The sequence below is a fragment of the Canis aureus genome, chromosome 23 (genome assembly GCF_053574225.1).
Source record: "Canis aureus isolate CA01 chromosome 23, VMU_Caureus_v.1.0, whole genome shotgun sequence".
NCBI classification, from domain to species: Eukaryota; Metazoa; Chordata; class Mammalia; order Carnivora; family Canidae; genus Canis; species Canis aureus.
The window spans coordinates 44,353,171-44,367,669 of NC_135633.1; the positions used below are offsets into that span (position 1 = coordinate 44,353,171).

At 36.2% G+C, this 14,499-nt stretch overlaps 1 protein-coding gene across 6 annotated transcripts in view; it reads left to right on the top strand.

The window, feature by feature from the left end:
- Window positions 1-14,499, top strand: part of DEUP1 (deuterosome assembly protein 1) — a 101,697-nt gene that overhangs the window by 17,689 nt on the left and 69,509 nt on the right. For all 6 annotated transcript variants that reach the window (XM_077867443.1, XM_077867446.1, XM_077867445.1 and 3 more), the window contains exons 3-5: window positions 1,745-1,916; window positions 3,291-3,386; window positions 10,545-10,679. In XM_077867443.1, the coding sequence (XP_077723569.1) occupies window positions 1,745-1,916; window positions 3,291-3,386; window positions 10,545-10,679 (403 nt within the window). The remainder of the gene's footprint in view (window positions 1-1,744; window positions 1,917-3,290; window positions 3,387-10,544; window positions 10,680-14,499) is intronic.

The window sequence follows — 14,499 nt, forward strand, 5'->3', positions numbered from 1 at the left end:
ATTTATATTTTTCTTTTTTTTAAGATTTATTTATTTATTTATTTATTCATGATAGACACAGAGATTGAGAGAGAGGCAGAGACACAGGAGGAGGGAGAAGCGGGCTCCATGCCGGGAGCCCGACGTGGGACTCGATCCCGGGACTCCAGGATCACGCCCTGGGCCAAACCCAGGCGCCAAACCCCTGAGCCACCCAGGGATCCCCTAATTTATATTTTTCAAGCAAGTCCTTACTTAAAGATCATGTCTTTTGCTGTGTGATACACAGCAAGGAGCTGAAGATGGGAAGCAGCTGCCTAGGATCTTGATCTAGCTCTTTCAACTGATTACTGTGTGACCTTGACCCCTCTGGGCCATAGGTTTTTCAGAACGCTAAATGATCCTTAATTACCTCTAAAATTCTGATTTGGTGAAACTAAATGGAGAACATATGTCTTACCTGCTTTTCCCTCCCCATGTTCCTCCCACCTACACAAATATATTAGAAGCCCCATCACCACCATTGAATGGATACTGAAATAACTTGCCTTCTAATCTGGACATGTGTGTGTTCTTTAGGCTGAAATCTGAGGCATCAAATCTGCCTGCGTATCCATTCTGAATAACTGGATTTATGCCAGTTCCCTATGGAATGTATCAGCTTCCTTGAAGGAGAACCCTGCCCTAGAAGCACCCAGCTCTCTATCATCTCACAACTAGCACCTCAGAAAATCTAGCTTTTACCAAGGGCTTTGTTTCAAATATAAATAGACTCTCTGAGATCCAAGATATTACCCCTTATCTGACTGAGTATCCCTATTATCTAAAGAGTTACATTACTCTGCCCCCACTTGCCTGATCAGATTCTTTCCAAGGGGACACCAGCCAGATCACACCAAGTTCCCCTCCTGGAGGAGTAGCACTGTAGCCCAGTGAGTACCCTTGACTCTGGTCTTACCTAGCCTGGGGTTGCTCTTCTATCCCTGATAGGCATGACTGAAGTCCCAGTTTATGTGCCATCAAACTTACTCAAGTTATGATAGACATAGGTACATGTATATTTACATGGAAGAGCATTGAATCATCTTTCATAATTTGAATTTTCCATAGAATCAGCCCACTTGAACAATGTTAATTAATTTTTTTTTTTTTTTTTAGCTAGCTAGCTTTATTGTGACCTTGTTTCTCACATAACCCCCACATGTGTTTTCATTTTAGGACTTCCTTGTCTATTGTTCCAAAGTTTATACTTTGAAATAATTTATCAGATATTTATTACAATGTTGTCAAGGCTTATAAAATATTGGGATGCCTGGCCCAGTTGGAACAGCATGGGACTCTTGATCTCGGGGTTATAAATTCAAGCCCTACGTTGGGTGTAGAGATTATTTAAATAAATATATTTTTAAGAAAGTTCAAAAATAAAAAGGACTTTCTAAGTCAAAACCTTTGCCTCTGGAAGACCCGTGTGCTACCACATACACTAAGAAGAGAATAGAAGTGGTGTAACCAGTGTATTGCATTATATTATGACAGCAGCTATGCTTTAGGAAATGTCATTTAAAAATTTTTAATGTATATTCACTGTTTACTCTGAAATTAGCTTTTGGTTTTAGTTTAAATTTTAACCTCTAACTTTCTTCCTCTTTAAACAATTGAACAATTTGAGGAAATAATGATCAAGGTATTCAGAGCAATGGAATCATCTTTCTTATCCTTACATTTTACTCCTTTAAAATGTGTTTTACTTTTCAAACATTGCCAGAGCTTCTCCTTGTGAGGCCGAACTTCAGGAATTAATGGAACAAATTGACATCATGGTAAGCAACAAAAAATTGGATTGGGAAAGGAAAATGCGGGCTTTGGAGACACGATTAGATCTTCGGGATCAAGAGTTGGCAAATGCACAGACTTGTTTGGATCAGAAAGGTCAAGAGGTACTGAATATACATGTTAATTCAGACAGAAACCATCTTTATTCTGTTGGAATATGTTTTTCATTACGTATGCTTTTTGTCAGGCATCAGCAGTAGCATTTATTGCTTGGAATTCTGTCATAGTGTGTTAAACATGTTCTATCAAATAAATGAGGATCAGAGCCTAAACCCATAAAAATTTGCTGATGCAAACACAACATGTCAGTGCCATCTAGAAAAGTAAGCATTCAGTATGTATGTGAAACGAATATTGTTTGCAAGCAAAGATGTCAGTGGTTTTGTAGCCGTAGAAACAAAGTAGTTGTCCAAACTGTGTCTTTGGAAATGGCCAAGTTCAAGAGCCTCTTTTAATCCCCTAGAAGAATATTTCCTGAAAGAAGTGAAATGTCAAGACATGATTTCAGGACAAGGGAGAAAAGAGTTTGGTGAAGGGGGTGTATGTATATATCTGGGCACCTTCTTAAGAGAAGTGTCCTCAGCCCCTAAAAAGTTTGCTTACAACCATGGTGGTGATTGTAGAATGTATAAGTGCTCTCAGGCTTCCAGAGGAGTTCAGGAAAACCATATCTTTACCTAATCACAGACTTCTGTGTCTGTGAATTTTTCTTCAGGGCAAGGTCTAAGAGAAGTGTTTACATTAAAACATCATCAGTCAGCCTGTTCATCAGCCATTCCTTTACCTTTATTGGCCTCTCAATAGAACTTAGTTTTTGACATAGTTAATGGAGTTATTGTTTGGCATAGTTGACTTAGTTATTGGCATCTGGCTTCCTTCCATAGGAGAGGTGGGCTAATCAGACTTGGAATATGCCAGGGACTATTTTCTGACTTCCATATTTGTGACAACACAGATGTGTACACAGGTGCTTTACCTGCTTTTTAAAGCAAATTCTGTAAGCCAAACCCCTAAGAACTCCTCTGAGACATTATTCTTTTCTTTTTAAAATGTTCTTCTAAAAAGGTAGCAGTTATTCCATAGTGCCACCAAAGCAGAGCTCCCATTGAAGGCAGTGGCATCAAAAATAAAAGCCGAAGTGTATCTGTAGAGGCTGTGCCTGAATAATGATGACATAGCCCCCTGAAAAGATAATGCAAAGTAAATTCTAAACTTTAGTTTAGAATGTGATGGTGATATGGATCTTTCGTCAAACATCCATACCATACTGTTCTAATGTGTACCCAGTGGAATAATGCTAGCAATGTGTGGCTTTGTGACTTTAATTATTAATAGCTATTTTAAGAACTGCAGTACAAATATTTATTCTTGTTTTGGTACAGCAGTTTTATTTCAATTGTGCTCTTCCTTTGCATATTTTCTGATTTTGTCAGGCAAAAGTTGAGAAAAATACAAATTAAATTTTATTCTTGCTGCAGGTGGGGTTACTTAGACAGAAGTTGGATAGTCTGGAAAAATGTAACTTGGCAATGACACGAAATTATGAAGGACAACTACAAACCTTAAAAGCTCAAGTAAGGAAACTTATTATAATGTAATCTCATTTGTTAATTTAATACATTTTGATATATGTTTTTAAATATAAATTGTATCAAATTTATAGACTTATAAATTGTATTTTATTAAAATGGATTATTTTTAATACAAGTAAAGTTCTTGTATTTTAACTTAGGGTTATATGTTTGACCCTGTCTTTCACTGTTTTATTAGATTGTTTCTTTTCTTAGACCATCAACTCTTTATCCCTTTAACTGTTAGCAGAGTGCAAGACTATTGCCTATTTATCAAGTGATTTGTTGATTAATTACACGATAATAATTAGCTATATGAGCAACAAAAATAACTTTGGTATTACGAAATAGATAATTGAAAAGATAAAACTGGTCTTTATTACTTTGATACTGGTAGGACTGTTTCATAAATGACAGATATTCTGAATAGGGATACTGAATTCTTTCTTATTTATTTCTGTATCTCCCCACTGTGCTGGCAAGCCAAAAGTCTTCTCTACCTTACCTCAAATAATACATAGGGCAATCATCATCTGTGCTTCTCAGATCTGGTGGATGCTATGTCCTTGCTTAACTTTGTAAATGAATCGATGGGAAACAGTTTGTGAAATTTTTGAAGTGCGAAGATTTCATAAGTGGTGATACAATTAAAGAGCCTCTAAAGTAGTGAATTCTTTCTTAAGTACCTTTTTAGGGAGGTTATCAGCCATTAAGACTGGAATATGAAACATTTGATGCCACTTAATAAATGTAATCTTAAAAGACTCTTAAATTTAGACATTTTGCCTGCAATTCAAATAGCTGCCACTAGATGGTAGCTTGAATTATGAAACTAAATTGTTTTTCCTGTGCCTAAGCGTTTAATGCTTAAGTCAATCAACTTGTTTTTTCTGTAATTATAAAGCTCTAAAACAGCAACATATATATTAAATCACTATATTATTCAGTACAGAGATACCACGATCTGGAATAAGTTTGAAAAAAATACAGAAATTGAGATACAAGTGAGGTGCCATCTCAAAATTATATTTCATTAGTTCTTATCACTGCTTACCAGATCTTTAATCTCTGGGTTTTTTTCACATCCACTGTTAGAAAGTTGTGAGACTTGTTTACAGGTGCTGAGCGGTCACATAATATATGAATCCTTGCCATTTGATACTCTGCAGCTCTATTTTATTACTTGTCTGCTGCCTAACCAACAAATATCCTTATGGCAATTTCACAAAAATGTGTTCTGTGGAACACTAAATTGAGAGTTTAGGAAATGCAGTTTACTTCTTCTCTGCTCCTGGACATTCACAATGCATATTAGCATATTACAGGGTGTGAAAAGTCCTGCTTTAAACAAATCCATTTGGCCTTTTTAATCTAGCATTTTTCAAAACATATGTGCCCATGGAACTCTCTTTATTTTTTAAGCCAAACCCTGCTTAAACTGCAGTACAGTATTATAGTGTAAACACTGTAAACAGGTGTTTCATAGAGTACAGGTTGGAAACACTACATTGTTTTTGAGAGAGCAGCCATCTGCTTTCACTGCAGTTTACTGCTTCTCTTTTCTTCTCGTGCTAAAAGAAAGGAAGAAAGAACGTTAGGGAGCAGAAGAGAAGGAAAGAGGGAAGGAGGGAAAAAGAGAGAATTGGTTTGCATAAAAGCTAGTAATATGTCATTCTTCTAACCAGAAAATGCTGTCATGTGGCAAACACGCTTTGGTTGCTGCTAGCTCACTCTACTGATTCCTTCTTTGAAATTCCTGCTTTAAGTACAATTTCCTTTTCCTGAAATATCTTAAGAATGCACTTTACCACAATCTTCCTTGAATAACTCAACTCCATCAGAACTTTCTCATAGAAATTGCTTCCTTTTTAGAAAGAGAATATGTTTTTTCCTTCTAACCATTATGAAACTATGATTAAATTGTGTGTATATTTGAGATTTTCACTTTGGGAAAGATGGAGTAAATGCATTTTGATCCTGCTAAATAAACTAGAAAGCCTGGGCATTATTTAAAAAATGACATATAAAGACTCTGAGAAGTGGAGGGAAGAGAGAGGCCACCTAGGACCTTGGTACCCAAGGAGCGACATAGTGGTGAGTTCCCTGAGATTTCTTTTTGCCTCTAATATCCCAGTCTGGGTAACAGAGAATCTGACAACCCAGACACTCCAAAAGGCACAAACAACAAACAAAAAGAATCCCAAGGAATGCTGCTTTATACAATCAAAAGACCTGGAAAAAGACAGCCTAGCAAGATTACACAGTTTTAGATAATAACTGCTCTACTCCAGCCAGACACCACAGGAAAAAGACTTGAGCCCCAAACCCACCACCGCCCCACCCCACCACCACCCCCAGCACAGACTGGATAGACAGCCTCTCTCTCACCAGGTAGCCCAGGCTCCCCAGCCTGGGTAGTGTTAGACAAGACCTGAGTGGAGAGTCAGGACTTTCATCACAACTGTTAACAAGGCCCTCCCCAATCCATGATGTTAGTGGAGGCCACGTGGAGAATCTAGACTGGTGTGCCCATTTGGTGGTGATGAGGCACCCCCCCCCCCCAATGATAGCAAGGGATGCCAAATGAGGAGTCAGGACGTTTACCACCTCTCAGTGGTAATGAGGCCATTTGTCCTCACCACCCTTTCACTGAAGGCCATGTAAGAAGTAGTAAAAAGTACCTATGCCCCTCCAGTCAAATTGGTATCAGTGAAGACTATATAGTAGGGATCCTGAACCCCCATTCCCACACAGCAGTGATAAGGAATGCCTCCCTCCTGTTACCACTGAGGCCAAGAGCTGGCCTCCCACTGCCCCTGGCAGTGATGAGGCACGATCCCACTTTCCTTGCTGTCAGAAAAGGATGGCTGAAACATAATCCCTAAAGAAAATCTAGTGTCTCATTGCACAATACCCCCAATGTCCAAGTTTCAATAAGCGAATCACTCATCCCACCAGGAACCGGAAGATCTCAACTAGAATGAGAAAAGGCAACCAAGAAATGCCAACAGTGAGTGAATACAGATGCTAGAATTATCTGACAAGGGTTTTTAAAAAGCAGCTGTTATAAAAATGCTTCGGTGAGCAATTACAAACATACCCGAAACCAATGAAAGTTTTAGCAAAAACAAAACTATAAAGAGCAACCAGTTAGAAATATTATCTCTGGAAAATACTATAACCAAACTAAAAAATTCAATGGATGGGCTCAAAAGTAGAATGAAGAAGATGGAGGAAATAGTCAGTGAGCTTAAAGATTGCAGAATAGAAATTACTCGACCTGAACAACATAGAAAAAAATAGACTAAAAGAAAATGAAACTAAGGGACATGTAGGATTATAACAAAAGATTGGGAATTTGTGTCATCAGAGTCCCAGAAGGGAAAGGGAGTAAGACTGAAAAAATATTCAAAGAAGTAATGGCTGAAAAGTGTCAAAACTTGATAAAAGATAAACCTAGGGGTACCTGGGTGGCTCAGCAGTTGAGCATCTGCCCTCAGCTCAAGTCATGATCCTGGGGTCCTGGGATTGAGTCCCGCATCGGGCTCCTCATGGGGAGCCTGCTTCTCCCTCTGCTCATGTCTCTGCCTCTCTCTCTCTCTCTGTCTCTCATGAATAAATAAAATATTTTTTAAAAAAAGATAAAAACCTACAGATTCAAGAATCTGGGTGAAATTCAAACAAGATAAATACAGAGAAATCTATACCAAGACACATCATAGGCAAAGTTCTCAGAACTAAAAAACAAAGAAAAAAATCTTGGAAACAGGAAGAGAGAAATAACACCTTACCTATAGGGAAAAATCAATTCAGATAACAGATTTCTCATCAGAAACCATGGAGGCTGGAGGATATGGAACATTTTTCAGTTGCTAAAAGAACATAAATGTCAACCCAGAATTCTATGCCTAGAAAAAATATCTTTAGGAATGAAAGGAAAATCAAGTCCTTCTCAAATGAAAAATGACTAAGGGAATTTGTCATCAATAAACCTACCTTCAAAGAATGGCTAAAGAAAATTCCCTTAGCAGAAAGGAAATCACAAAGAAAGAATCTTGAGACATCAGGAAGGAAGAAAAAACAATGGAAAGAGTTTTAAAAAAATAGGTAAATGTAATACTTTCCTTCTCTTGAGTTTTCTAAATTGTTTGACAGCTAAAGCAAAAACTATAACAATGTCTAAGGTGGTTCTTAATATATGTTGAGGAAATACTTAAGATAATAATATAAATGAGTCAGGGCAAAGGAACATAAAGAAATGTAGGACTGCTGCATTTCCCTTGAACCAGTAAAATGTTGACACCAGTAGACCATAATGAGTTATGTATATATAATGTAATACCTAGAGCAACAGTTGAGAAAGGTATTTAAATTGATATATTCAAAAACACTATAGGTAAACCAAAATAGAATTCTAAATAATGCGTAATCCTGAAGAAGACAGAAAAGCTAAAATAGAGAAACCAGAAACTAGAAAACAGAAAACAACAACAAAGAGTAAGGCTTAAGCTCTAATATATCAATAATCAGATTAAATGGACATTGTCTGAATATATCAGTTAAAAGATGGAGATTGGCAGAGTAAATTAAGAAAATATGGCCTAACAATATGTTCTGTTCCAGAAACTCACTTCAGACGTAACTATATAGGTAAATTGAAAATAAAAAGGTAGAAAAATATACAATACAAATTTAATCAAAAGAAAGCAGAAGCAGTGCAGAGATAATTAGTGGAGAAAGAATGTATTTTTAACAAACAATAAAGGGACAACTGAATATCCACATGTAAAAGAATTAAGCTAGACCTAAACCATAGACAGAAATTAACTCAAAATGGATTAAAGACCTAAATGTAAAAATATATAAAATCTTAGAATAAAACAAGAGTAGATCTTCATGACTTTGGATTAGGCAATGGTTTCTTAGATTTGGCACCAAAAGCACAAGAAAAATCAGATAAATTTAACTTCACCAAAATTAAGAAACCTCTGTGCTTCAAAGGACACCATCAAGAGAGTGAGAAGACAACTCACAAAGTGGGAGAAAACAATTATAAATCATATATCTGATAAAGGACTAATATCCAGAATTAAAAAAATAACTCATACTAGTCAACAACAAAAAGTAAATGACCTAACTTTAAAATGGGCAAGGATATGAATAGACTTCTTTCCAGAGAAGGTATACAAGTGTCCAATAAGCATATGAAAAAATGTTCAACATCATGAGTCATTAAGGAAATGCAAATCAAATCATGACATACCCATTCACACTGACCAGGATGGCTGTAATGAAAAGGATGGACAATAGCAAGTGTCAGTGAGGACATGGAGAAATTAGAACCCTATACATTCCCAGTAGTACTGGAAAATGGTAGAGTCATCTTAGAAAACAGTTCTACCATGCCTAAAAAGTTTCCATATGATGCAGCAATTCCAGTCCTAGTTATGTACCCAAGAGAAATAAATATATGTATTTACACAGAAACTTGTACACAGGTGTTCAGAGCAGCATTATTTATAATATACAAAAAGTAGGAAGAACCCAAATGTCCATCGATTGATGAACAGTTAAACAGAATGTGGCATATTCATGCAATGGAATACTATACAGCCACAAAAAGGAATGAAGTATTGATCCATGCTACAAGACAGATGAACTTTGAAAGCATTACGTTAAGTGAAAGAAGCCAGACACAAAAGACTACATAAAGTATGATTCCATTAGTAAGAAATGATCAGAATAGGCAAATATATAGAAACAAAGTAGATAAGTAGTAATTTCTAGGGACAAGGATGAGGAAATGTATAATCATTCTAACATTCTGGGCTTTCTTTTTGAGGTAATGAAAATATTCTGAAATTCAGTGATATGATTGTTTCACAACTTTGTGAATATACTAAAAACCAATTAATTTTATCTTTTAGAAGGTGACTTTTATGGGAGGTGAACTACATCTCAATTTTTAAAATTATATGAGAAAAAGAAAGCAAATGTGACTCTATCAATAGCAGATAAAGTAGACACGATTGTTCATAGCTTTATTTGTGATAGTCAAAAACTGGAAACAACCAAACTATCTCAAATATGAATGGTCAAGCAAACTGTGGCCCTATCCATACTGAGCATAATACTGAGCAATAAAAAGGAAGGAACTATTGACATGTGTGTATATCTTTAGGGCATTACGCTGTCAGAAAATAGCCGATCTCAAAATGTCATACACTGTATGATTCCATTTTATAACATTCTCAAATGACAAAATTATAGAGATAGAAACAAATTAGTGGTTGCCAGGGATTAGAGGTGAGAAGATGAGAGGTATGAGCATCACTACAAAGGAAGGGAGGTCTCTGTGCTGTTGAAATGTTTCTGTATCTTGATCGTGGTTGTGGTCACACAAATTTAAACGTGATAAAATGGCACAAAACCATATATATATATATATATTGTACCAATGTCAATTTCCTGGGTTTAATATTGTACTATATAATTATACTGTATAATTTTTTCAAAAGTGAAAATAAAACCAAAAAACTTTTGTAGTTACCTAGAAATTTCTTCACAGATATTGATGGACCATGCTGCTTTTAATCTGTAATTTGAAGGTATAACAAGAAACAGAAAAAATAGTATAGAGTCTAAGTTAAAAGAATTATTGGTAAGAAAAAGATTGTATCAATTTGATACTTCAATTTATTTAAACTTATATCAACATGAATAAGTAGTATATGCTGTTTGTATCTTTTAAGTTCAGTACTCAGTTTTCTTGAATAAAATATACACTTGTTATTTTATAGGAGTTACTGAAATTAAAATTGTCAACACAAGATGGCACTAAATAAAAGAAAAAAACTTGGTTTTTAAAACTTCTGAGCTTTGCTACATACGGTTAAAACAAACCTAAACAAAACATTTATCGAGTGAATCATTTGTGCAGTTAATGAAGTCCCAAATTTACATGAAAACTGAATGCTGTTCAGCTTCAGTAATTTAGTTTTAATAACTGGTCCTGTCTTCATTAATCAAAACATTTAAGCATTACTGCCTTTTCCAATCATGACTTAAATTTTCAAAGAGGTGCCCAAGAGGAGAACTCTTGTGAATTCCAGTTCAAAGCACCAGTCACAGGAAGACATTAGCATTCTCTCTTACTTACAGTTTTCCAAACTGACGAATAGCTTTGAAAAACTGAGGCTACATCAGATGAAACAAAGTAAAGTTCGGCGAAAGGAGTCACCACACCTCAAAGAAGAAATACCCTTTGAGCTGAGCAATTTGAACCAGAAATTAGAGGTGAGCCATATGTACTGTCTTAGTTTCTTCATGCGTGGTAGGATTGATTTGTGCTGCTCTTGCCGGCTGCCTGTCTCTGATGGCACGTACAGCTGTGGTAACAAACACCATTACAAATCAGCTTCTCATTCAGTGTATTTTCTTAGTTCACCTTCCCTTTAGGCACTTAGCGAATTAAAACATCACTTTGATTTATGCATCTTTTATACAGATCAGCATTTTTGGAGAGGCCCCCCTCCAAAAAAAAAAACAGAGTTCAAAGAAACTGCAGATGTTGAGTGAAATTGAAGGACATCCCTGGGGTCAGTTAAATTGAATATCTAATAAATCTTTTAATGGCTATTTAACTATTAGGTACTTAAATCCCAATGAAGCCTCGTAACAGTTTTTGGAACAGGGTTTGAAGTTCCACGGTTTTTTCTTAAAGGGCTAGGGCCACTCCAAGATACTACCACATTATCACCCAGAGTTTCTGAAATCTCTGTCCATAAAAAGGTTTACTATGTCCCAGATGCACTTATTTTTTCCTCCTTAATTTCCCAACCTTGGAAAAAACAAACCCGCGATTTTTCTTCCCTGTGCTCTTGAGCATTCCTGCTAGAGGTCATGTAACAGCACATAGATTCAATTATAAATTCTTGCTGGAACCTGAGCCCGGTTCCTAGGGCTGCTCCCGTTATCATTTGTTAATTGACCTCAAGTTAGTCCACTTCATTTCTTCTTTTGTTCTCAAGCCTTAAACCCCAGTACCTGCTCCCCATCCCCAGCCAATGATTTCCCTTTCTTCTCCTTTGCTGGTAGGTAATGGTTGTCATCCCCCAGTCACCCAGGTAGAGACCTAGGAATCTTTGATCTGTTCCTTTCTCTTAATCCCCATGTTCCAGCCCACGTTTGTCTCTTTTCCTGGTCTCCTGCCTCTTATCTCCTTCCTCCTCTCTAATTGTCATTGCCCTCTTTGATTTTCATTATTTTACTCTTCAATTAACAGTCCTTCTCAAACTTTCCCTCCAAAATATCTTTAAAAGAAGAAAGAAAAATCTAAGATAAGCCCTCAAACCAGCCTGGTGCAAGAACTTTGCTGGAAGGCTTGGGTTTTAGCTTTTAAATTCCTGTAAATTTTACATTCTACTGAATAATGTATGATTTAAAAAAAAAATACAAAACTACTACCGCTAAGTAAAACTTACTCTACAGGAAAATGTACCATGTGTAACTGTCTGGCTCTTACGGCTTCAGAAATATCCTGGTATCATAGAAGATGCCCAAAGATGTGCAATATAATACATACGCTTTCACTGAAAATGCAGAGCGCAAGTCACCGATTAGCCTTCTGATTGACTTTTCATGGGGTTTTATGGGACAACCACATTCATATAAATTCAGACAAGAAAAAGTCCTAAAATTAATATTAACTACTTTGTGTGAACACTCTACATTTAGGGAATGGAATATTTACACAAAATATATTTCATGAATTTATAGATGAAATATAGATGTAATTAGTAGCAAATGTGGCAGCTGGGTGGTTCAGTTGATTAAGCATCTGACTCTTGATTTTGGCTCAGGTCATGATCTCAGGGTCCTGAGATCAAGCCTTACGTTTGGGCTCCATGCTGGGTGTGAAGGCTGCTTGAGATTCTCTCTCTCCCCTCTTTCCCTTCTCTTACCCTCTCCCCTGCTCATGCTCTAATATATATATTCTGCCTCATTTTTTACCATATGTATATCTATGACCTGATAGGTTTGTACTTATATAAAATTTTTAAGCACACTGTGTAGGTAGCTTAATCTGTATAATTATGGAAACACTTCATGTACCTGTTTTTACTTAGAGCCATATAAAAAATTAATGTGTAAGAGATGGGCTGTCCCAGTTTCAGTCTAGATCTAAGAATGTTTTTCCTTTGGGATAAATGTTTATTCACTGTTCTAGTAATAGAGAAATGGGAAATAGCATGTTGATGCAGAAGAACATGACAGTTTATAATTTAAAATGCTTCCTGACTGACTCATTTATTTGCCTTGTGACCTTCAGGCAAGTTGTTAGCCTCATAGGAACTTTATTTTTTCGCCAGTAAATGGGTTTAAAATACCTTATTGGTGACATCGTGGTTGTGTGAGAAAAAATACACATATGTATATATTTAGATGCACACTGAAGCGTTTAGAGGTGAAAATACATGAGGTCTGGAAGTTGCCTTAAAATACTCCAACAGAGAACGAGCAGAGAGAGAAGTGGAATAGGGATGGTTAAGTTGATGGTGGTCAAACTGGGTGAAAGGTACATAGGAGTTTTTTTTAAATCTCTACTTTTATGTAAGTGTGAAATTTTCATACTACAAAGTTAAAGCCATCTTAGAGGTGGAGGTTTAAAGAGTCTCTGATATATAACAATCACTGAAGAAATGTTAGTTCCATATTCCAGTATTTAGTAAAGAGATTTAAAAACATATTATACAGAAATATATATGTATACAGAAATATATATGTGTATATATATACATATATATGTATGTGTGTGTGTATATATACATATACATATACATGATAATTTTAATGACCCTGACCCACTATCAGCCTTGAAGACCAAAAAAGTTCCAACCATGGAGAACTTATTCTCGAGGTTTAGGCAGACCCTCTGGAACCTGAGAGGACACCTCCAGTCTCTACAAAAATCCTCGTAAAGCTCTCTAGGTCTCCGTATGGTCCTATAACTACTGAATATATTGTGCTGGCTTGAAATCAGTCTTGAAATCAATACATCTCTAAGATCAAGAAAGCCAGGACTGTTATGAGCACCTGCTGATATGTTTACGACACATATTTCTAGCCTGCTTGGCCTCATTCTTGACCTCATTTCTACTGGTTGTAGAATTTGTAAAGAATTGAAGCTAATGCTCCTGCCTCCTCTTAAAGCATCCTGAGAAATATTTATTTTCAAAATTGAGAGGAGTGCCTGGGTGGCTCAGTCAGTTAAAATGCCTGCCTTCAACTCAAGTCATGACCCCAGGGTCCTGGGATTGAGCCCCACATCAGGCTCGCTGTTCAGTGGGGAGTCTGCTTCTCCCTCTTTCCCTCCCCCTGCTCATGCTCTGTCACTCTCTCTCTCAAATAAATAAATATGTTTTAAAAAAAAATATTGAAATTGTTGGGTGAGTATTGCTAAATATTAGTATTATCTGAAAGATATAAACCATGTAAGTCAACTTTGCCCACATTTTGACTCCTGACTCCAAAGACTCCTTCCAAAATTAAAAGAAAACAGGAATTTTTAAAATCTACATTGTACTAATTTTAAATACTAGCTATTTTGTACAAATGCCTAGTTTTGTAAACTTGTCACTATTATTAAAGATGCTGTTTTTATGTACCTAATTTTGAATTGTTGAATGTCAGAATAAAAGTCAATAACTTTAAATGAATTGTTTCCATTTATCTTAATAAATATAGTTTATTTATCATAAGGTATTATCATATATTTAAAAGGGCCTATCCATATTTTTCCAACCTTATGACCATCATTCAATTTCAGGTCATCTTTAATCACTGTAAGAGCCTCCTAATTTATAACCTTCCTTGACTAATTGATTCCCAGAGCCATATCCTTTCCTTGAGTTAAGTGGTGAACATTCATGCTTTATGATTATACTACTTGAACAAAAACTTGTAGAACTGAGTGTATTGTATCCAGTTCATTCCTCCACTTCTTCCCCAGGGTAGCTCTGCTGATATGGCTAAATTAGGCCTGAGATGGTTGTTTTGTTGGCAAGAATGAGTTAATTTTGGCTTTACCTTGGACAATAGTGTTGAAAGCCACAAA